General features: G+C 35.4%; 1 protein-coding gene across 4 annotated transcripts in view; it reads left to right on the top strand.

Annotated features, from left to right (window-relative positions):
- The window catches only part of LOC131047803 (pectin acetylesterase 3), a 245,288-nt gene that overhangs the window by 180,766 nt on the left and 38,601 nt on the right, over positions 1–25,921 (top strand). For all 4 annotated transcript variants that reach the window (XM_057981590.2, XM_057981589.2, XM_057981591.2 and 1 more), the window contains 4 exons: positions 2,949–3,005; positions 3,105–3,182; positions 3,272–3,377; positions 11,381–11,526. In XM_057981590.2, coding sequence (XP_057837573.1) covers positions 2,949–3,005; positions 3,105–3,182; positions 3,272–3,377; positions 11,381–11,526 — 387 coding nt within the window. The remainder of the gene's footprint in view (positions 1–2,948; positions 3,006–3,104; positions 3,183–3,271; positions 3,378–11,380; positions 11,527–25,921) is intronic.

Genomic DNA, 25,921 nt, shown 5'->3' with positions numbered 1-25,921 from the left:
ATGTTAGCTCATCTCAATCGTCAACTATAGGCACAATTGCTGCAACTCATAATCAGAATAGAGAACCAACAGAGGCAAATGTGTCTTCTAGGGATGTAGTAGCACAACATTCTCATAAGAGACCAAATGTTGGCAACTCAAACCCCACTGAAAGAATTTTAGATGTGCAAGGTCGAGAAATAGGTGATGCAGCAATTGCACACTTCTTTTATGCAAATGGAATACCGTTAAATGTTGCTCACGCTTGCCTTTCTTTGGAGAGATGCTCCAAGCTATCAATAGTGAACCAGTTGGTTATAAGCCACTTGGGTCTAAAAAGCTTTGTACTACTCTAATCAATAAAGAAAAATTTCGATTAGAGTGACAAATTGCACCAATTAAAAGAGTGTGGGCTACAGAAGGATGAAGTATTGTGATGGATAGATGGACAAATACTAGAAATCTTCTACTATTTAATGTCATGGTAACATGCAACAAAGGGCCTCATTTTTTGAAGGCAATCTGACTATTCAAGGCTAGAAAAAATGCAAATTTTCTTCATAACCAGCTATGTGACATCATTCAGGAGGTGGGGGCATCACATGTAGTCCAAGTTATTACCAATGTTGCCCCTTTGCTGCCTATGCCTTAAATCTTAAATGGCATAATACATAAGAGACTAATACGAGGGCTCCATATGAGGATACAAAGGTAATGAAGGGGTTTTTGGGCTGGAATAAGAAGATTTATGGTTGAGGTGAGGAGGCTTCAGTTATGAGGATTCAATGGAATAAGTTTTCATGTGGGTATGGCGATTTTTCTTCAGTGGAAGCTTTATATGATGTGCGAGAAAAGAAGGATCCTATAGAGCTATGCTCCACCAAGTTTCGGGGACGGGGATGACAAGGAATGACGGGATGTGTTTCCATTACGGGGGTAATTTTGGGCCAATTTTTATGGGATGGTAGGGGGCGACTATTAAAAAATAAAGAAATTTAAAAAATATAGGGAAATTTCAAATATTTATATCAGAACATTGTTAAAGCTTTTATCATAAACTTTGTAGAAATTTAATACATATTAGATTTGAATTGAGATTTCACATGAGCATTAACAAAAAAGTTAACAAAATTCAAATTCTTTCATTGTCAATGTGCATACATATAATACAAGAACTATAACAAAATGCCCAAAGACTCCAAGTTTCAACTATAAAATGACAGAGAAAATAAATGGCGTTCCCTAATCAGCAGATGCAATTGGTAGGTTTGTATCAGAATTGGAGCTTGAGTTTGAGCCATTGCTAGTTTAAGGGATTGCTGAATGCCCAGTCCCCAAGATCCCAAAATGTTTTGGGGATAGGGACAAAGGTACTAAGTCAAGGGATGAGTCCCCGTGGAGCATAACCATAGAGTGGTGGTGGAACTTGGAGGTGAAACTCCTGAATTGCAATCATTTGCAATAAGATTGCTCTCACAAGTAGCTAACTCTTAATCTTGTGAGAGCAATTGGAGTACTTATGGTTTTATTCATTCACTGAATAAGAACCAATTAGGTTCAAAGAAAGCAGAGAACCTAGTGTACATCCATAGCTCACTTCGTCTTCTCTGTTGTGTTGATCCTACATACATGGAGGGTCCTTAAGCAAAATGGGACCGAATTGCACCTAATGGAGAAGTTGCAGCCATGGTGGATGAAATGGTTGAACAAGATTGTCTTAATGAATTACCCCCAATTCTACTACCATCAAAGGAACCTAAGTTGGAGAGTGATGATTATTTGGAGAGCATCATAGCTAAGGACCTTGATATGAATGATCAAAACATTGAATAGTAGATGATAGATTTTTTATTTTTGTTTCTTGTTTGTATATCAGCATCGAATTATGAATTTTTTTAATTTTCAATATGTAATGAATGTAGTGATAATTTATTAGAGATATCAAATATCATATATGTAGTGTGAGTTTCGAACTCTTTGACTCTATAATATATATGACACAATGACATTTGTGATTTCAGATTTGACATTTTGATTTGCCTATTAAAAAGTTTAAACTATACAATTCTTAGTTAATGCATTGTTCACTATTAAAAGTTATAACTACTACCTTACCATTGTTCTTGTTTTCTAAGTTCTATTTTACATTGTTATGATGTTATTTGGAAATTATTAAATTATATTAAAAAAAATTGACGTCTCCAAGTACCCCATCTCTTATTTATGAAAATTAGTCATCACAGTTTTCGTACTAGTCTCCAAAGTCTCCAAGTTTCCCCATCTCATGGTGACCTTGTAACTATGCAGCTTAGAATCAAAATCTTGTGTATTGGAAACATCATATAGGGGATAATGGGATTCAATACCTTATGGAACAAACTTTGTTCTTAGTAGTGCATAGTTTAGAGGTAACCATAAAACACTTGAGATTATGAGCCAAAACATGCTTGCACACACATTGTGCAACATAATTATTTGGCCAGGGTTGCATTCCATGATAACCCTATAACATTATTTCTTGTCTTCAAGTATGTCTCGCTTAAAAGGCGATGTGATCCTTAAAATATTTCTATTCTAATAAAAGTAAGTTCTTCCTGCCACTCCAAGCCAGTCTAAGATGTCTTTCTCAGTTTCATGGTTTGTTTTATGAGCTGATATATAATTAACTAGTCTATCAAACTAAATGTTACCAAAGTCTTCCTCTTCAAATTTTTTTGGGTACATGTTTCTAGTTTTAGAACTAGTTTGATAAAAATCTTTCATATTCACTGTAGAAGCATAAAAATGGTCTATACAACTCACCCATATTTTGAATTTTGTACCCACAATCTTGTTACTGTTTAGTAGAATGAGAAATATTGAAAACAAAGGGAATGGAAACAATACCTTTGAAAAAAATTCTATTGATTTTCTTCCTTAGGTTTCCATAATTTTGTATTTTTATGCACTTGTCAATTTCATTACTGCAGGGAATAGTGAAGAACTTGCCTCAAGCATGTACTTCTTCGCAATTGGATCCAAACCAGGTGCCATATAATGTTCACAATCTGTTTCCTGACATAAATGTATCTATCTTTGAGGGGCATGCTTTATATGTCTGATGCTATTATGGAATGAAATTGTAGTGCTTTTTTCCGCAACATCTATTTCCATACATTCAAACGCCCTTCTTTATCTTGAATGCAGCATATGATACTTGGCAGGTAATTTCCTTGTTATTATCATTGATTAAAAGTTTCTTTCTCAATATATTTTGGGAAAGTCAATTCTTTGTGTTTTGCATGGTTTCCAGATTGATAATATTTTGGTACCAGAATCAGCTGATCTTCAAGGTCATTGGCATTATTGTAAGATGAATCCAGTTGATTGCACTTCTACACAATTGAAGATATTGCAAGGTCTTATTTCTGATTTCTTTCTTCTAGTTGTTTATTATTGTTGAGCTTGATACAAAGTGAAAAACGATAGAATTGAATAGAAAGTGCCCATATTCAAGGATAGTTTATAAATTCACAGGATTTCCATATAAAGGATTTATGCTAGTAGTTTTTCTATGGAGGAATTAAGACATATTCCAATTTCTTTAACATTATACTATACTTCATCAAAATTTATATTATTTTTGTTATATACTACTGAATTCAGATTTTACTCTTTAAATTGTATGATCTACTTAAACTATCTTAAGTATGAGGACTTGAGGAATTTTGGCAAAGACTTGCCGAATTGACTTGAGATGGACTCACAAACCGAGTCTAGGAGAGTCTCGGCCAAAACTCGCTGAGTCCTAGCATGAGACTCGCTTGAGTCTTGACACGAGACTCTCACGTTTAGTTGGGACTTCCAGCAACTTTAAAAATTAGGTTTTTTTAATTTTATTTTTTCACTTCTTTTTGTACTTTCTTGTCCAAAATAGGTCTACTACAACTCAAACTCATGGCTGAAACTTGTCCATTTTCAATCATAGATTTATTTTTTTTAGGGGCATAACCCTAAAACCCCTACTTCCAGCCCATAAAGAAGCAAAAGTTCATTTCCCCACACCCCTTCTATCATTGGTTTTTTCTCATATCTAACACCTTGTGCAACTTATCATTGCTGGCCCTCAAACCCATCAAGGTCTCTTACTCCCAAACCCCCACTAGTTATTGAGTATGAATTATGAAATTTCAAATATTAAGTGTTTAAAGATCATATGACATGTGTAATGTTTGAATTATGACAAATTGAGAGTCAAATTAGTCTTTTATGTTCTCTAAATGCATTAATTTCTTTTTGTTTTTTGTAAAACTACATTTTTTCTTTTTTTGAGTCCTAGCCAAGTTTTTTAGTCCTAGCCAATTTTTTTCCGAGTCCCAAGTCTGAGTCCTATTTTGGGATGTTGAGTCTACACCGAGTCCAAGTCCTAAAACTATGATCTTAAGAGCATCAATACATATCCAGCATAACGTTCAAGGATCTCTACTAGTGATTCATGAGGATAGAGATTTAAACTTAAGATTGATTATTTGCAATTTGTAGCTCTGGGAAACTTATTCCCAATCTCAATTATAAATAATGTTTTTCTTGTCCTAACTATAATTACAAAACTCAGACTTGGCAAATTTATAAACCATGAAATATAGAGACTTTTCAAAGATTCAAAGCATTTATTATGCATCCTGCACTAAATTAACTTTAAGATAGAATAAATTAATCAAAGAGAGCTACTTTAATGTCATAACCCCTCTTTGGACATTGGATTATTGTGATTAAATAAATACGATAATTAAAACATTTATTAATTAACATTTAATAATATCGAAAAATCGTCTCATTTATGAGACTTCACAATTTTCCTCTAAGTGAGAGGGTTGTCATAACCCCACATCCTGGTGATGTAATTAATACTAGTTTTTGTGATTCTTCATCATAATAATAAATTATCATTTATTATGTAATTAATTATGGATGTTAATAGTAATCCATTTACAAAGATCAGCAACTACCATATATATAGAAGGGTGTGTTAAATAATGCGGGGGAATAATTGTTAAGCGATGGAGTCATTAAGATAATCGTTAAGGATAAGGAGGAGACATATGACTCTTCACTTCATAAATATTAAGTATATTAATAAACAAAGATTAAGTATATAATTTATTCATTAAATATTAATATTAATTTCTTATTTTACAATACTATATTATTGCAAAATAATATCAAATTACCAATATTACAACCAAAATAATATTTAAAGATATGTAACTTATTGAGGAACCATCAATACATCCTCTCCGCATAACTAAATCGGATCATATTACATCACCGCCTGAGCCCTGTCAAAGACAAAGGTGAAGGCGGAGGTTTGGTCATTCATGGTCAGTGTTGGCAACTCAAATATGGTCGGGAATGCATCATGGAAGATGAAATACGATATGTAGGGAGCAAAATGTATTCATGACTAAGAAAATGGCAGGTTAATAATCCATGAAGAAAATTACTTCCACAAGATGCCTACACGACGGAATTAGCATGGGAGGAACAAACATCGATGAATGTCGAGTATTGCCAAGAATCGTATTGGCACCAAGAAGAGCTACGTAGGAATGATGGACATCCATCATCTGGAGACCTATGACGTCAATTACCGTGGAGGGAGGCATTTGAGAACATAGACAATTACCCATAATCATCCTTAAGTCTACTGTTATGATATGAAGAGACCAGAAGGGATGAGCATAGTGGGCGTCGAAGGAATAGATAGCATTTATGTTGTTAGTGACAATGGTTACCGAAACTATCGACTCAATAAGGAATTAATAATTATCATTAGTCTAGAGTAGAAATTTTAAAGAATTCTCACAAGGTGCGATTAGTATGAGGAAGAGACTTGACGGAGGGACACATCTTGTAATTAAAAATTGCAACATATAAGAAGCCTTTTGAAATGACTTCAAGGGGGGATATCTTTATTATATGCTATTCAGATTGCCCAACTTGACCATTTGACCTAGTGTCTAGAACCAGCTGCATATACTTCAAGAATTAATAGTGTAGAAATCACCATGGATCAGATCGGATCAGAACTGTCATTAAGTGACAGGCAGTGACATCTTTGTTCCTTGTGGTATGCACGGGAATGTGCTTAATATATATGCATAATATATGGGAGCCCGATATCATCTTATGTAGGATTTAATAAACTTAATAATAATAATATAGTTTTAATAATAATGATAATAAAGCTGTAATAATAATTATTATATAGTGCAATGATATTATGTGGCAATATAACTCAGAAATTATTCTTTTAGACTGACCTTCAGCAGACTTATAAAGGAAATTTCCAGATAGGCAAATTACATAATACTAGTATAAGAGTGAAACATATGTAAAGCCAATGTATAGAACATAAGAATGGCAGACCAGATCTGTCATGTGTCAGATCTGTCTGCCACATTACTATATTTACTTATTTATGTATCTATATAATTAGAATGATCAATGAGGGATAACATAAAGATGGATAATAATAAATATTAATATAATAATTACAATTATTATTAATATAATAAAAAGTAGTTATTAATTAGTAAATTAAAAAATATTCATTAAATCACCAGAACAAAGTATTTATTAATTGATTGATAATAATAAGTATTTATTAATTAAAAATTAATAAATGCGTAAATGATTTATAAATCAAAATTAGGATTAATTATTTAGTATGGTGAAATAGCTAGTACTTGAGGGACTAAAGAAAAGGTAGAACATCCTAGGTTGGATTCATGTTAAGATAGTTTTGTCTCTTAATCGATTTAATTAAGTTATGAATACATTGGAAATCAATTAATTACGGTTAAACTGTCTTGAACCAAGTTGGGAACATTTCATTTAATCACATACACAAGTATACATTGATCAAATGAGTACAAAAGTAGAATTGAGTTCAATAAAACAGTTTTTTGGAGTATATGTATTGGGATGATCTAAATTTTCCTTGTACTTTTGTAAGTGTTTGTCAAATTGCTATTGGAATGTTTATACAATTTTTTTATAGATAATACAACTTCTTGCATGAAAATTTGTAATGTCCCCTTCTGAGTTGTAGTCCAAAGCAGCCCCATAGCCTATTTAATTCCTGTAGGCTAAAGTCAGGTTGAAGGAAAGAAATTAAATGAATTATTTAGTTTTATCCAATAAAGTAAATTTTAAGGGCAATTTTATTTAATTAATTTGATAAAGTGATATAAAGTGACTTAAGCAAAGTATTCAAAAGGGCTGAATAAAGTCACTTTATCAAATGCTCATTAATGAAATATTTAAAGTAGGAATTATAAAGGTTTTCGAGAATGTTCTTTGGGTTTTGATAAAAAATGAATTTGGAGCTTGCTTGGTATGCTTAGTTTTGTTTTCTCATTTCTGAATTTTGTAGATCTTTTTGAGGAGCTGAAACCCTAGGATGAAAACCTTGAGGGATACTGGTTTCAATATTCCAAGATTCTACCCTAGCTAGTGTAGGGGGGATCACTCAGATTTCTTGTAGGATTTGATTATTTTTAGAAATTGGTAATGTCTTTTGCAAAGACCAATTTTGAGGTTTATAATCGATTTCAAAGATTGAACACCATAAACGATTAAGTATCATATTCATTTTGGACGACTAAGGTTTAATTGTGTTGTTGGGTGTATAAAGTTCAGAAAACTCTTGTGCTGAGTGATTAAATTCGAGACTTTTGCCTTGAGAAATAGGCATATAGATTGGTCATTGAGGTTTATGCAATCTTTCACGTGGACATTTAGTAGTGGCATGTATATAATGTTCTACCAACATGATTTAACCCTCTTCACAATTTGAGCATGCAAACCTGCACATAAAATATCTATCATTCTTAGACATAAGCTACTTGACATAATGTGGAGGATGGTTTTTGCAAAATTTTGGTAAAATTAGTGTGCGATTTTGAAAATAAACTGAATGACTGAAATTCCTTCATGAATTTTAAAGATACAAGATTGATCACTTATAGGAGTAGAAAAGAAAGAGCAAGAGATTTATTCAGTTCAGAGTTAGAGGAAGAAGGAAACATGGAAAATAGACATGATAGACATGAACAACCAGGCCCTAGCGTTTTGGCTATGCTCAATGATCTTGCTAGAGAACAGAAATAGTTAGTCCAAACCTTAACTCAAATGATGGAAACAATGAATGCAAATAATAGAACTAATCAGGATAGTCATTAGAACAATGGTAATAATAATGGTAATGACAGGCATAATGATAACCAAGGAGAAAGTAGTGACAACAGTATTCCCATTAACACTTCGAGGGCAGCAAGTAGAACCACTCCTAGGCCTCTAATGATTGAGTTTTTGGATGCACAACCTAGAAAACAAGTAGGACAGCAAGGAGGTGGTGAAGGATCAGGTAATCATTTATGGGAATACCAATCATCGGGTGATGAGTTTCATGCATCTATTTCCTTGGCAGATTTTTGTGGCATCGAATACAGAAACAGACCTAGAGGGGAAAGAGGGCAAATAAAGAATAGAGATTTGCAGCACAAGGCTGGCAAGTTGACCATCCCCAGTTTTGATGGGTCCAGTGTACCATAGATGCATGGGTGCAACACTTATTTCCAGTTTAACCTCATGTGGAAATGGAAACAATCAAATATGCTACCCTTCATTTAGATAGAGATGCTCATGAGTGGTGGTACCATATAATGCCGTCTTTTTCCAAGTGAACATCCAATGGACATTTCTAGCCTATTTTATTCTTGTAGGCTAGGGTGGACGATTATAAGGGAATAAATTAATTAAGTTAATTATTTTAAAATTGGCCCAATAAAATTAAATCCTAAGGATAGCTTTATTTTCATTAATTTAATTAGAGTGTTGTAAGTGAAAATAAATTAAATATTATAAAGTCACTTTATTAAATATTTTAAGTGATTGTTCTAGAAGCTTCAAAGAAGGTTAAATCATAGCCTTCTAGAAGATTCAACTGGGCCTTTAAAAGGAGGTGAAGGCAAGTCATTTGGCATCGATTATTGAGTTATCTTTGAGATGTTTTGGAAGAGCTTGTGTTTGCAGGTTCAGCATGCTCTAGGACAAAACCCCTTGGGTGTTTTGGTTGTTTGGATGAAAACCCATTCAACCTATTGGGTAGATTCATTTTCAGAAAAGATTGTGGGAGCTTCAAGGTACTTTTTTTTCCAGATCAGAATTTGGAGAGTTTGCAAAATTTGTGAAGTTGTTTTATAAAGACTGATTTTCAGAATAACCAAGCATATCTTAAATGAGGCCCCAACTGCTCTTTTAAAAACAATGGAGAAGCTTCTAGACACCTTTTAGATTTTCCCTCTCTTTTTAATTTAAACTTGAGCTGAGGGAAATAATAAAGGGCAATTTAACTATAATAGCTCCATGCACACATGAACTCCATACCCTGCTGATGCCCTACTATCCTAAGGGGCCTAAGATGGGTGAGGAGTGTCCCTTATAATAGTAGCCCACCCAACCCTATGCATGGGGGGAAATTCTAGTTCCGGGAAACAATAAAGTGACTTTATTTAAATCTCACTTAATAACCATTAAAATCACTTTATAACTTTAATAAATTAATTAAATAATATTTACCCTTATGATATGTTTTGGATAGATAATTTTAAATAATTAAAATAATCAATTCCCTTATCCCGACTATAGTTGACATGAATTAGATAGGCTAATAAGTCCACTAGTAGTGACTATGCAAAAGGGGACATTATACCAATAGTTCGAGTGATGAGTTTAACATGGAATTTGGAGATGATTAGAGGTGTTGGACCATTGGCCAATTGTATCTAAATTTTCATTGTTCAATGCAATGTATTTAATATTTCAAAGTTTCAGCTATTATTTCTTATTTTTTATTAACTATTTTTCAACTATATATATTTTCATTGTCATGCCTGCTCCATTGTCCCCACAATCCCCAAATCTAGGCCCTTGTACCCCCAGCCCACTTGACTCATCCCCATATCCCCCCATTCCAAGACTCTTTGGAACTATAGCTAAAAAAGCAACACATTGCCCCATAAAACATTAAAAATTGAATGACAACTTGGAAAACTTGAAAGGAAATTGGACAATTGGAAACAAAAGTTTGAAAACTTAAAACTAAATTTTTGTTTTACCTAGAATGATGAATGTCCTTGATAAAAGATAAAATATCTCTGTAGAACTTATTAAAGAGATCTTTCCAATTTTCCAATGCTCAAAAACATTGGCAACCCTAAGCAAACAAAACGTTTTTTGTAATTTGGAATGATAGGGCAGTTGGAAGTGTGTTTTTGTGTTCATGTTTTTTGACGGTTGGGCTTTAAACATGTCTTTGAACATATTTTTGGGCCACATGCCTTATAAGCTCCCTTGAGTACACCTAGGGTGATGCCCAAGTGACCTAGGTGACCATGAATATGCATACTTGGGCTATATGGGCAATAGCTTGGGGCACTAAAGGGAAGATAGACTTGTTTGGGCTTGGTACAAAGGCTGGCTTTAGTGAATTCTGCAACATAGCATAATTGCATATGTTCTTCATTCTTTTTCTTTAACAAATATGTAAATTTCTAATTCCCTTATTGAAATATAAACACACTCTATTTTCATATTGTTGTCCCCATTAATCTCTGTTTTTCTTACCTTTTTAGATAATTCTTATCACTATAGACCTTGCATAAAAAGGTGCAAATGTAGTTTACAACTGTTTTTCACTTCTAAGTGTTGTACCATTAAATTTATTCAGAATTCTACCCACATTATGACTAGAAACATTTCTCAAAATATAAAACACAATAAGAAAAATATGGCCACAATATAAGACAAATCCAATTAGTAAAAGAAACTGTTAATTCAATCTAAATAACAATCTTAATGCTTATTTTTACCTTAATTGAAATTTACATATAATATTATTCAACAAGATTTAATTTTGAATATGAGTATTATCTTGTGTTAAGCTCATAGATGATTGAAAGGAAAGGAAAATAGAGAATAATTTCTTAAATAAAATATTTACTCCAAGAGTGCTCATTTGCCATGACAACGCATGCACCCTAGTATCAGATTTCTTCACCTCAAAAGCAATTGGATGCTAAACTTGCATGTTCTGTAAGATTGAGTTAATTTCAATGTTAAATTTCTTTACAGAGTATGAAAATTATTTCATTGAATTTTGAACTTTTGAGATTCTTGTGAAGGATTGAATCATGGATCTAAGGCAACATATCACAAGGTAAAGGGTAACATGATTTATCAATAAAAATGCATCCTGAAGTACAAAAGATAGAAAGCCATAACATGCAACATGTGCTAGGATATGTTGATGCATCTTATTTATTGGTAATGTTTACTTGATTTTTTTGATAAACAGGGTATAGGATGCAGATGCTTGATGCATTGGAAACATATAAGGAATCTAAAACAGGAGGAATGTTTATTTATTCATGCTTTGGACATTGTCAATCAGAGACTCAATACATGTGGTTTGCTCCCAACTCAACAATGGTCAATGACAAGGTATTTCTGATTTGGAACATAGATCCAATTTGTTTTAGTCAGTTAAAAGATTTGAGATTAGCTTTGTTTTTACTACATACTAATGGTATAGCTATTTTGTAATTTAAATTTTTTTGAATAGAAAAGGATAATCAATTTAAATGTAAGAAGAATATTTACAGAATTTATACCAGTTTTCTGCGATATATAACACAAATAGGGAACTCTTCTATAAATCCAACCCAAACAGTTGAAAGAAAAACATTCTACCACTAAAAAGAGTACCAAATTGGATGTAGATAACATCCATCCAAGTACAGAGTTGACTAGTGACATACAAACAAATCAAGACCGATATGAATGCCTTTCCAAAAACCAAACCCCTACAAAAAGACTAATTGAATCTGTTTGAGTTCCCAATTACTATCAGGTATCAACAAAAGACAGCTTATAACAATATTGAAAGTCACATGAAGCTTTCTAGTAACAACCATATTGATATAAAAATTTGGACCTGAATTGGCACCCTATATAAAACTAACACAAAACCCCTAAAACTGAATGATCCACATGCATAGACCAAGTAGGCAAATGAAAGTATTTCTTTAGAAGCATGGATGTCGCCTTCATGATCCCTATCTATTTCACAGTTTTTCTTGTCTCCACTAATTGACATCTTAGACAATCACATGCAATAAGTGAAAAACATTTATCACAAATTCTATCTAAATTGTTGGGTTGTGGATGTTGCAATGACCTATTGGCTATTAGCTATAGTGCACCATAAAGTGCAATTATGGGTGCTGATTTGTGTGAAGCCCATCAGCACTTCCATGCATCCTTCACTCTACTCTATCCTAGTCGTTCAATTTTGTCTTTATCCCCTTGGCTTTGAGTGAAAGCTAATGAACTATTCCAACTTACAAGTCATGCTCTTTAGAAAAGAAGTCATCTTCGCCATGGAAATGGAGCTACATCAATGACATATTTCAGCTTTGAAGGCTACTTCACCATAACCTAGAAGTGTGTCATTGAGAAGTAAAAAAATTATGGTTTGCAAGCTAAGATACCAAGTACGAGTTTGGGAGCCCAGGTGCTAGTACGAGTTCGACCTATGTTCGGGTCTGATCCAGGTCTGGCCTTGGGTTCAAACTAGATTCGGCAAACATGTAATCTCCTAGTTTTCGAAGATCTTAATGGTCAGTGTCTCCATCAGTGCCTCCATGTCTTCTTGCCTCTGCCATTGCCAAAGATTTCCCTGCCTCCGTGTCTTGTTAAACTTTAGCTTATCACTTCATTGCCTTCAAAAAGCTTCAATTAATAATATATTTTGTGAAACTTTATATATTTATTCTTTATATCTGTTCTCTATATATTTATTATATGTCACCCAATTTATCAGGCAATTTTTCATGTCTTGTTAAACATAGTGCATTATTGTAATATATCTATCATTATATTATTACATATTAATAATATTTAAATTAATTTTTAAAACATTTTATTATTTATATTTATCAATATTAAGTGCATTTTTTATTTATTATTATATATTTATCTTACTATTTAGTATGTCAATATTATTTTATTATTCATTTTAAATTTTTTAATGTATTACTTATATGTGTGTGTACGGATGTACCCGTACCCATACCCAAGGGAAAAAATTGTCATACCCGCGAATCCGTACCTGTGCTTGTATCCGTATACCCAAATCCATAACTTAGTTTGCAAGTAATTTTACAATCTCAACTCATAGAGATTGAAATCCACAACATCTCTACAAGACAATTTCAAGTTTATATCAACAGTGTTCCAATCTTGCCAAAGATTAGAGTGATTCATAGGACATCTCTTCTCCTTTGCCTTGATTAAGTCTTGTCTACGGGGAAAATTGTGAAATAAGGTCTCCAACAACCTTCAGATGTGCTAGTCATGTCATTGTCCAAGACTCCAATGCAAGTTCATTTTTTGTATTAATTGGGTCAGGGTTTTGGTCAATAATCTGAAACACCAAATACCCTTGAATAAACTATTGCATCATACTAGGCTTTCTTTTTTATATTCAGATTCAAGAGAGGCTAGTTCAAATGCAGAAATCTAAGGTTTGTTTTGTGCATGGTTGGTATCATTGAGTGCTATTAGAAGCTTATCCAGTTATTGATTTTCTCATGAGAAGAGTTATGGCACTATTTTTGTTCCTCAAATGTGGATTCAATCCCATCCATGGTTTAGATCAAACGACCCAAATTTGCAGATGAGTACCATTCAATCACTGTCCTACCCATGTCGCTTTGGTTGGTTGGGGAAATGACCAGGAGGGTTGATGTTTTGATTATTTAAGTTCAAAAAGAAGACTACATTCTCTCCCAATGTCAACCCATGAGCATCTTATTTAAGATTACGATGTAACATTCTTTACATCTTAGATCACAATTTTGGAAATTGTAACTTCTTGAGAGCCTTCAAATTTGATTCCACTTGCAAAGGTTCAAACATTAAAGACAATATGTCACGAAGGCTTCACTGGCTAGGCAATATTATATCACGTGCATTCATATTGGGGGGTTTCATATCCCAAAAATGAGGGTACAATACATTGCCTATCGGTGAAAATAGAGGGTTTTTAATTCAGTCTATGAAAAAATACAATATTTAGCAAAAATAGGGGGGCTTTTAATTCAGGATGTGTATGGGAGGGGGTGACAAAAAAAGAGTTCAGGGCAATATTTTTTAAAAATAGGGGGATTCTTTACTATGCCATGAACGCATGTGATATAACCCAGGTTCACTAAGTGAAGCCCCCATGCAATATGTCTTATAAGAGGAATTTTACATTTCTAAAAAGGTCTATAATACTAGCATTCCATACCATACATGCCATCATCTTGAGAACAATCTCCAACCTTTGAATTGTTACAAGAGGTAGAGAATAAGTGTTAGAAACATGGCCACTTATAATACCGACTTGGTTGATTAGGAAGTTGTCACTATCATAATACCCAATCCACCATGCCACAAAAGGACGAAAAACATGAACATTATTTTGAAATCTCAATCACAAAAAGTGAATACCTTCCCTTTTTAACTGATGTTTCTCTGCAATCCATCCTTTTAATCAAGCCAAAAACTCTTACCAAGGTCTCAATTGCCACTGAGAATTATTCAAGGGCCATGACTCATTCAGCATTTTCAACCAATCTCTCTTAAGTTCTCACTAGCCCTTCTTCCTTCACAACTAAACCCCATGTGCACACTCTTCTAAAACATGACTACCAAACAAGTAGCTACACCCAATCTTGAGAATGACACTACTACTACTCCTTTATGAAATGACCCCCTTACATTTTTTCACTTTTTTTTATTAATTTCAAACACCACAATGCACCCGTTAAGGTTAGGAAAGAGAAATGCAATACTATTGAAAGGTAACCCTTCCACTTTCTGATCACCAAGAGCCCAGTGTGGGAAGATGAGAGCATACAGTGAATAGGAGATCGTTAGCTCCAAAATGAACTGAAAATACAATGTTGGGCTGCAAGCTAGCCCCTTTCGCTTGTCTAGCAGGCAAGAACAACTTAATGTAGAATCACTCTACCACTTTTCAATGGGAGGACGGTTTTACAATTCTAAAAATAGATCACTCTACCACTTTTCAGTGGAAGGAGTTTTACAATTCTGAAAATAGATCACTCTACCACTTTTTAGCGGGATGACAGTTATTACAATTCTGAAAATGAGATCACTCAACCACTTATTCAGCAGGAGGACTATGTAACCGAGAGAAACAAATAGGCGACTAAGCCATCCTCTTCCATGTTTTTCAGTAAGAATACAAAATGTAAAATGCAATTAAACAAGGCTGGTCAGTACTACTGATTTCAGCGTTACAATGAGAACATTAACTTGCAGATTACAATGGCAAATGGATATCCAGACACACCAAAATGTAAGGAATTGATCCTCTAACAAATATAAGCTAACCGCCATATGAAAAGAATCCAAATAGGTAAATAACTCACTAACCAGCATATGAAAAGAATCCAAACAAGTAAATAACTCAAGTCTAATATGAAGAACAACAAATTGAAATAATAGACCAGCAAGCATAGAAATCACCTAAATGCTCATAACTTCATCCACGCAGCTCTAGAAGACTTGGAACCAAATGCAAATGGTCCCTAGAGCCAAGGCGTCGAAACCAAAACCAACTAACCGCTGCTACTCGGATCAAAACATCAATGCACGCTTTACAATGCACCCTCCAACATGGTACGACCTGGGAAGTAGGTCAATTTTCTCCATAAAATCCAAAATAGCTTCAAAAAACACAAAACTTAGGAAATTGAAATCGCCCAGCCATGAGGGAAACATAGGACGAATATCCAGAACCAGCAAGTGAACTCTTAAAGACTTATGAACGATTTTAACTTTCAGCTCTATACAACCAGCAAACTCCAAAACTGAAACAACACTCTAAAAATCAGAAAACAACAAAACTCTTCATCTTCGTTGAGCTCAATATGTTCCTCTGAATGAGAAATAGTCGCAATATTCTGCTAGGGGCTATCTTTCAAGCTTGAAATTGAAGGTAGTAGGAGGTATGCATCCCTCGAAACAAGGGTTTGGAATAATTTCGATAGCACTTCGTTATAATAGCAATGGATAGTCTCAAATGAAGGCCAAGGCACTTATTTATAACTTCCTCCCAACTCAAACCTCCTTTTCCCTCCAATGTGGGACTAAATAATGACATTCAAATTCACTATTAATTTGCATTTCATTTCATCCTTCACCAAGTCGTCCCATTTTGCCTAGACAAGACACTTTATTAAAATGCAAATAATACATAATATGAGCACCCAACATATAAAAATGAATTTTAATATAACTTAAGCAATCCCTTTAATAAATCATCCATATTGTCTTATGTTATAATTCAACTTAAAACACCATTTTCCATCAAATACTAAACCTGCCAAAACAAGATCCAAGAGTATGGGAGATAAACTGAAAGAACTGCCCTGCCAGATATAACCAATGCGCTAAGCTGCAGAAACCTTGCCAAAAATAGCACTGCTAAAAATAGCACTTACTAAAAATAGTTGTAATGTCCCCTCCTAAGTAAGGAGTAATCAGAGCTCCAATGGCCTATTTCGGAGACCCATAGGTTGTTTGGAATGACGAATTAGGGTTTCCTATTTTCTAGGAGGATTCTTCGCACTTTTCAAGGATGTTCTGATTGGAATTTGGCAGAATGAATCAAATTTTCCTTCTAGGTTTTCTATAAGCTTCGTAGTGGTATGACATGCAATCAGTTCAAGGGAGTTTGCAGAACTTACTATATTTAGTAAGTTGATGTCAGTTGTCTTGATTACTAGTTGGTGAAGTTTCCTGGACTTACTGTTTTTAGTAAGTATTATATCTAAAAGTCCTATTTTTGGCAGGTTCAGTTGTTCAAGTCAGTTGACTTAGTCTCGGCTCTTTTTGGCAATAATCAACTTTTGGAAGGGAAAAGTATTTTTTAATAAAACACTTTAATTATCTTGGCTTAGGCGTAATTGGTGTTCTGACTTAACGGGTTGACATGGTATTTTAATCAGTATTAAAAATTGTAAAGCGGAAAAATCGAACCCTAGTCGTTCTCCCCTCCCCAACTCCGAGGAGGGAGAAGGGAGAGTCACTAGGGTTGATGGTTTTCACTTAGGAGAGACTTTACATTCAAAAGAGGGGTTGAAACCCACAAGATCCAATCCCACGCAATGCAAGATTGGATTCTATATGAGTTTCAAGGGTTGTGATAGCAAGGATACCCTCTTTTGTAAAGAATGTAGATGGAAAGATTGAACTAGGAATGCATAGAAAGTGAGAAAGATTCGCTTATAAACTGAGTTAGGGATATAGGATGAAGCTGCGGACCTGGAATTAGCAGTAAAATGTCGAGACGGCGCTGTCCTACAAATTTGAGCAAAAGTTGACGGGACGATGGCGCCCGGCGTGCACACGGTCCTCCGAAAAATCCGCGAAACGAAGGGGGATCTGTTCGTCTCTGCACAAGGATTCCAGATCTTCAATTTCAGCCGCATACCTGCAACCTACACACAGAAAAGCGAAGACGATTGGGGGGTTAGGGATTAGGGGTTTGCCCTTAGGTCAAACCCCGGTTTTGGAATTAACCAAGAAATGAGAAATGCTGTAAATGTAAATGTCTGTAATGTAAAACAAGTACTAATACCTTGTTGTAAGGATGTTTGTATCCTTATGTGCGAAGGTATAGATGTTGTTGTTTGTTGTATTGTTGTATGTTGTATGTAGCATGTAGTATGTGATCTCCTCTTCAATGGTTGAATCCTTGTCTTGAATGCAACACTTAGCCTTGAATGGAGACTTAGAATGATCAATTGCTTGAAAGAATGCTTGAATGCTTGAATGCTTGAGTATAGTTTCCACGCTTTTTCCATCATATCAAATGAAAGAGGAAAATGTAGTTTATATACTTGTCAATTAGGGCTGATAGACTGATTTTCCCGACCTTAGGCCGACCAGGAAATGTTAATTTTCCAATTTGCAAACAAAAAGGCCCGAAGTCCCATAGGAGACCGGGCCCAAAATAGGGCCAGGGACCAGGGCGCTGGGCGCCATGGTCCTGGGGGACCAGGGCGCTGGGCGCTCTGGTCCCACCTCCCGGGACAGCAAGGTGCAAGGAGGATCAGGCCAAGGTGCTGGAAAAATGCAGTTTTTGGTGTCATGAGCAAGTTTCGGGGTCTCCATTCAGGTTTAGTGTTGCGTCGCCATCGTGAAGACCCAAATGCGGTTGAAATTGCAAGTGTCGCAATTTTAGGACGCTACAAAAATATAACTTAAGTGTAGGGGGCGATTTTATGCCTGAGTTATATTATTCTCCTAAGTTATTTTTGAGCGCCCTCTTTACACTTTATGTTATAAACGATTATTTATCCAAAATGGCAATTTTGTGGTGACATTTGCTTTGGGCAAACTTTGCCTAGGAGGGTGAAGTGAAATGAAATGAATTTGGGTGCCATGTAGGGGATTTGAATTTGAATTTGGCTTGGCAAAAGTTATAAATTGGAGACTTGGGCTCTCATTTGGATCATCTATGAAGAAATTATAACGAAGTGTTGCCAAAATTTGGAATGCAGCTTCGGGGAATGCATACCTGCTAGCTGCCGCCTGATTTCTTGCTTGCAATACAACAGCTAGTCAACCTTGTGACCTCTCTTCATTCAAAGGAGTGGATTGGAGAACAATGTTGCAGAATTTTTTGTGTCAGTTTTAGATTTTTTGGTGTTTTTTTTTTAGTGTTCATGTTGCTGGTCGCGGTGTGTGCTGAAGGTGTTTTTTGCTCGTGGCTCCCTGTGTGCTTGACATGTGGTTTTGGGTATCAGCTCCATCTCTTCCTATGCCTTGGGCGATAAAGTTCACCATTTTGCAGATCTTGAAAAGCTGATTTGGATTTTATGTAGCAAGTCGAACTTCCCAGCAAAGTCATCCCCTTTCCTTGGCTGCCTCGGGCTGCGTTCTAATTGTTTGTGGTGTCCACGGTGCAGGTTTGAGGTTCTATTTCTGTTGTCTAAGTTATATGTCTCATTTTCTTTTGATTTGGTGCAATTCGGAGTTGATTTGGGGAAGTTGTGAGCAATTTAGTGAGTCCGTAGCTTGCTGGTCTATGTATTTTCTATGTGTTATTGTTAATTTCAGAATTTGAAGTTGGTTGTGTGAAGATCTTTCTTGGTGTGCCTTGAGATTTTGGTGTTGGGAGTTGATTTTGGGGTGTGTTAGTTCATTGGTGTGGAAAAGAAGTGTTGTCCTCATTTTTGTTTTCAAAAATAAAGGACCATTACATGAAGTTTTTGTGAAAAATGAAAAAAAATTTACTCTATGACATGCTTCCCGAGGCAGAATTTCGACTAATCCTTGGACTGACTTAATCCTTAGTCCATCCTCGAACTACGTTTCAAATTTCATCAAATTCTGGGTTCATTTGCTATGTCTTTCCTTCAATCGGGTTGTAAAATCCCGACTGCAGGTGGAGAAATTTTCTTGAACTGCTAGTTTAATGATTTTCATTGTTTTGGTCTTTGTAGGGAAATTTTTAGCTTATTACATGTGCACTTTATTAAAAAAATGAAAACTTGTAATTTGTTTTAAATTTCCCTTTTATTGTTTGTATTATTTTTATTGTTTTTTGGTCTTTTTTAGTTAAAATAGGGATTTTTTGGTTAAGTTACAAGTAAACTTGTAGTTCTCTCCAAAAACCCCTACTTTAATGGTTTTTACATGTAATAGGGATTTTAAACCCCCATTACATGTGTGCAAGCAATTCTAACTTCTTGTAGGGATTTTATTTCCCCTTTACAAGTGATTTTAAATTTGCATAGCTCTCCAAAAAACCCGATTTTGCTCATAAAGTGCATTTTTGAGGATTTTAAACTTGTAATTGCATTTTTAAAACCCGATTTTGCCTTGTTGATGAAAAAGTGACAATTTAAAACTTGCACTTTGGTCTAAAAAACCCGATTTTGCTTATAAAGTGCATTTTTGACATTTTAAACTTGCTATTTGGTCAAAAAATCCTGATTTTGCCTAACATATTGAAAAAGTGAAATTTTAAACTTGTTATATCCTCCAAAAAACCCAATTTTCATTGTTTCATCCATTTAAAACTTGCTATTTGTTCCAAAAAACCCGATTTGCAAGGAAAAACGTTTTTTTTGAGGATTTTTAGCAAATTTTTGTGGAGAATTTGTTGGAGGAGGAAGGCGTTTAGGATTCCTTCCTATTTCCATGCATTTTTAGACACCTTTCACGCCACATGGAGGTTAAGATTGCTGGTTTTTAGCTTTATAACAGCAGCCACGCTTTTTCAAAACACCATGTTTTTTTGCCATTTGGAATGCCACGAATCAGCAATGTTATGAATCATTTTAGCTTGGTATGCTAAGGTATTAAGGTTAGAAAGAGTCTTGGCCATTTTCCATGCCATTTCTCATGCATTTGCTGCCACGTTTTTCAGTTTTGGGCATTTTTTCAAAAACGTGGCTAAGGTTTTGGAATACGGTTAATTTCTTTTTAAGAGATATTCTTCTTTATTTCAAAGATTGATCATCTTTTGGAGAGGCATTTTCAGATTGGAGCAAGGTAAGGTTTATTTTCTTCTTGTTTCTTTTTTCTTGTTTTCTTGTTTTTCCTTTCTAGTTGTAAATTTGTAAATGGTTGGTTCTTCCCCAAAAATCGGTTTTTGTGAGAGAGATTTTCCCCTTTGATAGCAATTTGTGAATTGCGTTGTTCTTCCCCATTTTCCCTCTTTACTTGTATTTGGGATTTAGAATCCCGATTACAAGTTGGATGAAAATTATTGTTCTCCCCTTATGGATAAAAGATTTAACCATCTTTTGTTTAAATTCCAAGTTTCAAAGATGAAAAATACCCATTCTTTCAAAATCGGGTTTTTAGAACCGGATTACATGTTGAAAGTTCTTCCCATTTTCTTGAAGATGATCTTCCCAAAATCTTTTCATAATTCATTTCCATTATCCGTACATACCATTTCATCCACTCATTTCACACCTTCATTCATTTTCCCCATTTAAAGTCTACTTGTAGTCAGCCATCCAGAACCCGAAATTGGTCCAAAATGCACTCAAAAAACACTTGAAAATGAGTTCTAAAAGTCCAATTACAAGTGCAAACTTGTAGTTACCCATTACGCATATGAAGTTGCATGTTTGTTCCCACACTTGCAAGTTAATCCTCTTGTTTTCCCCACACATGTAATGCAACTTCCAAAACCCGAAATTCACTTGTGAGCCCATTTTTGCATCAATTTATCCCTTCCCTTGTCAGTCTGATTTGCACACATGATCTACCAAATCAATGGATTAAGGCATGGGCCTTATTTTGCAAGCAAATTTCAAGAATGAAGGATGATACAAAGAAGAAATACAAACAATAATTCATGGTTGAGAACATAGAATACTTTCAAGACAAAGATGGTCATGACATGAAAAGAGGAAGGCAACCCGTTCCCTCTTGAAAAGCTAGTACTACCCCAAGCAAGAAGACAAGAATGCAAGTTCCCGTTCCGGTTCAAGATGTCTTTACCAATCTAGAATACTTCAAGTTCTAGTATCCTGAAGCGACATGAAGATCATCACAAACAAAGGATGATGCAGTTAGAGTCGTGTCTTTAGACACATGGAATAATTTTAGTTATGCATTTGTAATTTTGTTTTGACAAGTTACATGTAAAAGCATTTTTTGTAAAAAGCAAGTTACACATTACTTGCACTTTTGTAATTACATGTAAGACAACTGCAAGTTGTGTCCGATTAGGACTGTAGTTGGAATAAGTCTTAGTTAGTTAATGAAGTCTTAGTTAGTTATTGAATAAGTCTTGGTGGTTGAGAGAATCTCTCAAGTTAGTTAGGATCCTCCCACCTTTTTCTCAAGGCTCCTCTTCTATAAATACTGGAGGGGTCTATTGTAATATTTATCTTTTGGGAAAGCAAGCAAAAACTCTGCCAAAATTATAGCAAGAAGTCTTTGAGCTTATGTATGTGAATTGAAGGTTTTGAAGAATAATAAAGAAGGATCACTCAAGTTTTGAGTCTTTGAGCTACATGTTTGAGTTTGAATCTTTTTATTTCTTCTATGCAAAGTGTTCCTAAAGGAGCTTAGTCCAATCTAATTTGAAGTCTTTGAGCTGCAAGTAGAGAAGATTAATTAAAATAGGAAAATCTCTAGAAGGAGCAGCAAGTCTTTGAGCTTGCGTCTATTCTTGAGGAAAAATTACTGTTTGATAAGAAATAGCAGCAAGTCTTTGAGCTTGTATTAGTTCTTGTCTTTGTGTTGAAAGAATAGATTATTCCAGTCTTTGAGTTGTTGTCTTTTATTCGTTGTAAAATTTAATATAGCAAAGGGTAGATAGGACTTCCAATAGTCAAGTCTTTGAGTTTGATATTGTTGTCTTGTCCCGAAGGAAGTGACGGAAGTCTTTGCGCTTTCAAGAAACTTCATTTCCTTTCTCTCATTTTACTTGAAAGTGGTTACTATTGTTCATATTCAATCGCTGTCCTTTTTTGTGAAGAGAAAAGGATATTGTCTTTCTTGAAGAAAGAAGGAAGATTGTTGTCCCATCCTATTTTATTTTCACAGTTGTAGTTAGATAGGGGGAGCCTTCCCTTAATTAGGAGAGTTTTTACTCGTGTGCTGTGGTTGAAACCACAATTTTGTATATTTCCCCAAGTGTACAAAATTTTCAACCAACAAGAAGGAACTTGGTTATCATTTGCATATGTTGGTTCTCAATTCTTACTTCTATGATTCATATTGTAATGCTGGTAGTAGTACTAACAGCAGTTCCTATTATTCTTTCTTGTCCCACTACATAAGTGGAAGAGGCTGGCCATGCCGCCTATCTTGGAATAGTGATTTCTCTTAGTTCGTAATCCATATTATGCATTGTAAGCTGGTTAGTAGTACTAACCGCCATCTTATTGGATTATTGCTTTAAGTTCCACTGCATAAGTGGAAGAGGCTAGCTTTGCCGCCTATTTTGGATATTGTAATACTGTCCTCCTGTTGCATAAGCGATAGAGTTGATTTGAATTTCATTTCTAGTCCTCCCGCTGAACAAGCAGTTGAGTGATTGCATTCTTCATTTCTTCGGCTTGTCTTTGGCTAGTTTACCGCCAAGTGATTGCATTGTTTTCATTATCCCGTTGTATAAGCAGAAGGGGCTGGCTTGCCGCCCGAAGACTATAATCATTTTTAGTTATTGGCATCTAATGATCCCCTCATCACTATATGCTCTCACCCTCCCAGATTGGGCCCTTGGTGATCGGAAAGTGGAGGGTTACTTTCAGCAGCATTGGGTTTTCATTTCCTAAACATAACAAGTGTTGTGTTGAATGTAATTGTGGGAAAAATTTGGAAAAAATTAAGGGGGATATTACAATGGTATCAGAGCCACTCTTCCTGCCAACGTGTGTGACAAAAGGGTTCCATGAGTGACAGAGAAATCAGATACTACAACCGGGAACAAAGAAGGCAGCAGTATCAGATACCATCAGTGCTAGTAGAGGAAAAAAATTTCAAAGGTTTTGAGAAATAGAGATAAGGAAGTTGATTCGGTAGATTCTGTGGATTCAATGGGAGAGAGAATATTCTATCAGAATGATGCAACTGTGGCTGTACAGAAAATGGAGAAAAAATTTGATACTATGATGGACATGATGTCTCAGATTTTAGCCACTTTTAGACAGAATGCTAGAGGAGGACATAGTCAAGACTAGAATCAAAATACTAATGGAAATAATGCCAGCACTTCGAACAATTTTGGTGGTAATGGGAATGGCAGCAACAATAGTAGCAACAATGGTGGAATGCCTGTTGGATCGGTGTCAAGGCCTTTGCAACCACTTTTCCTTCCAAAGGAAGCACCACCTCCTAAAGTAGAAGTCCCTGTGGCTGATGAGATCTGGGTTAGTTTCGTGGAGTATGCATCACTTCCCCAATGGATCTGAAATGTCTTGTCTCTTGACCAGTTCATGAATCAAAAGAAGAGGAGGGAAGGAAGATATGATAATCGATACTCCACTCCAAAAGACTATCAACAAGCTCTTGGGAAGGTTACTCTAGCACATTTTGATGGAAGCAGTAAGAGTACAGCTAGAGCATGGGTGCAGAAGTTGGACAATTATTTGTCCTTGAGGCCTATGCCTGAAGAAGCCATCAAGTTCGCCACCTTGCACTTGGATGGTGTTGCTCGCGAATGGTGGTACCATGGGTTGGTCACCCTTGGTCATAACTTGATAACCACCTATGCTGAATTCACAAACAAGTTGATTGATAGGTTCAATTCTAAGGACCTGGAGGTCAAGTTCAAAGAGCTTGCTCAACTCAAACAGCAAGGCTCCTTGGATAATTACATAACTGAATTCCAAATTTCTCAGTTATGGTCAGCAGCATTTCAGAGAAGAGGCTAGTTGTTATTTTCACAGAAGGTCTTGAAGAGCCCCTGAAAGGATGGGTCAAAGCATTTGATCCGCCTACCTTAGCTGAAGCCATCAAGAAATCAAGAAGTATGGAGTTGGCTGCCCCTAGGTCCAAATTTGAGTCCAAGCCTTCTTCATTTAGGAAGGACAAGAAATTTTTCAATCAGCATAAAAAGTTTCCTTCCCAGATGGATGATGAGCTTTGTCAAGAGCTCCGAAGGAAGAATCTTTGCTACTCTTGTAGATAACCTCGGCCCCCAGGACATAAATGTCATGGGAAGGGCAATTTACATCAAATGGAGTCCTATTCAGCTAATGGATCAGATTCTGAAATTTCAGAACAGTGGACTAAAAATGAGGATAGTGAGTATGAAGAGGCTCCATGAGGGTATGAAAGTGAGCCAGAAGATAGAGTGGTTGCTCAACTCTCAAGCATTCACAAAAATGAGTCCTTTAGAATTCGGGGAGCGATAGGAGAACATCGTGTCATTGCTCTCATTAACACAGGAGCAACTCACAATTTCATTGATGAGAGAATTGTTGCAAAGAGAGGACTAGTGGCTGAGGAAGTAGAAAGCTTTAAAGTCATGGTAGCTGATGGCTCCACTATATCATGCAACCGAATGGTTTCTAACATGTCTCTGAAGTTGGGAAATCATGAAATTAGAGATGACTTCTTTGTGGTTAGCATTGGAGGTATTGATGATGCAGTCCTTGGGATTCAGTGGCTGAGCTCTCTTGGTGAGATCACATTAAATCTGCAAACCATGGAGCTGAAGTTCATGTTTGATGGGAAGAAGGTGGTATTCAAAGGAATATCCAATGGTGGTCTTAGAGTTGTTTCATTGAAGAGGATGTAGAGGTTGATTCGCCATAACCAAGTGGAGTGGCCAACAAAGTGTTTGATAATGTCATCAAGTCCACTTGAAGACAAGGGAAGTGTTGATGTGTATTTTGTACACGACCAAACACAGAATAAAATACCCAGAGGTATCTTATCCTCTCTTGAGTAAAGTCTCTGAATGCTGAAGATATCGCAAAAAGGATCAATCGGAAGGACTTCAAGGTTCTGCTTTGTAGGATCTCTACTCACAGATAAGCACCAGTGGTCGTTGTGTTTGCTGTTTCTTCAAGGGGCCTTACGTACTTTCAAAGAAAGCTTGTCCGTGTTACTATCTTTCCAAATGAGGAAACAACATTTTCCTAATACTAACAGATTTTCAAAAAAAGGATCAAAAGATAGAGGGTTTCAAGGAAGAGATACTTAAACTAATCCTAAGAATCACTTGATGAAGGCTGGTCTTGATAAAATTCTACCAATTTCAGTATCGCCAAAGGATTACAACTCCACTGGAATCGGTGCAATCTTCTAAGGGTATTCACGATTTTCAAATTACCAA

The sequence above is a fragment of the Cryptomeria japonica genome, chromosome 8 (genome assembly GCF_030272615.1).
Source record: "Cryptomeria japonica chromosome 8, Sugi_1.0, whole genome shotgun sequence".
Lineage (NCBI taxonomy): Eukaryota > Viridiplantae > Streptophyta > Pinopsida > Cupressales > Cupressaceae > Cryptomeria > Cryptomeria japonica.
Note: the sequence above shows the minus strand (reverse complement) of the source record. Positions and strands in the feature narration are given on the sequence as shown.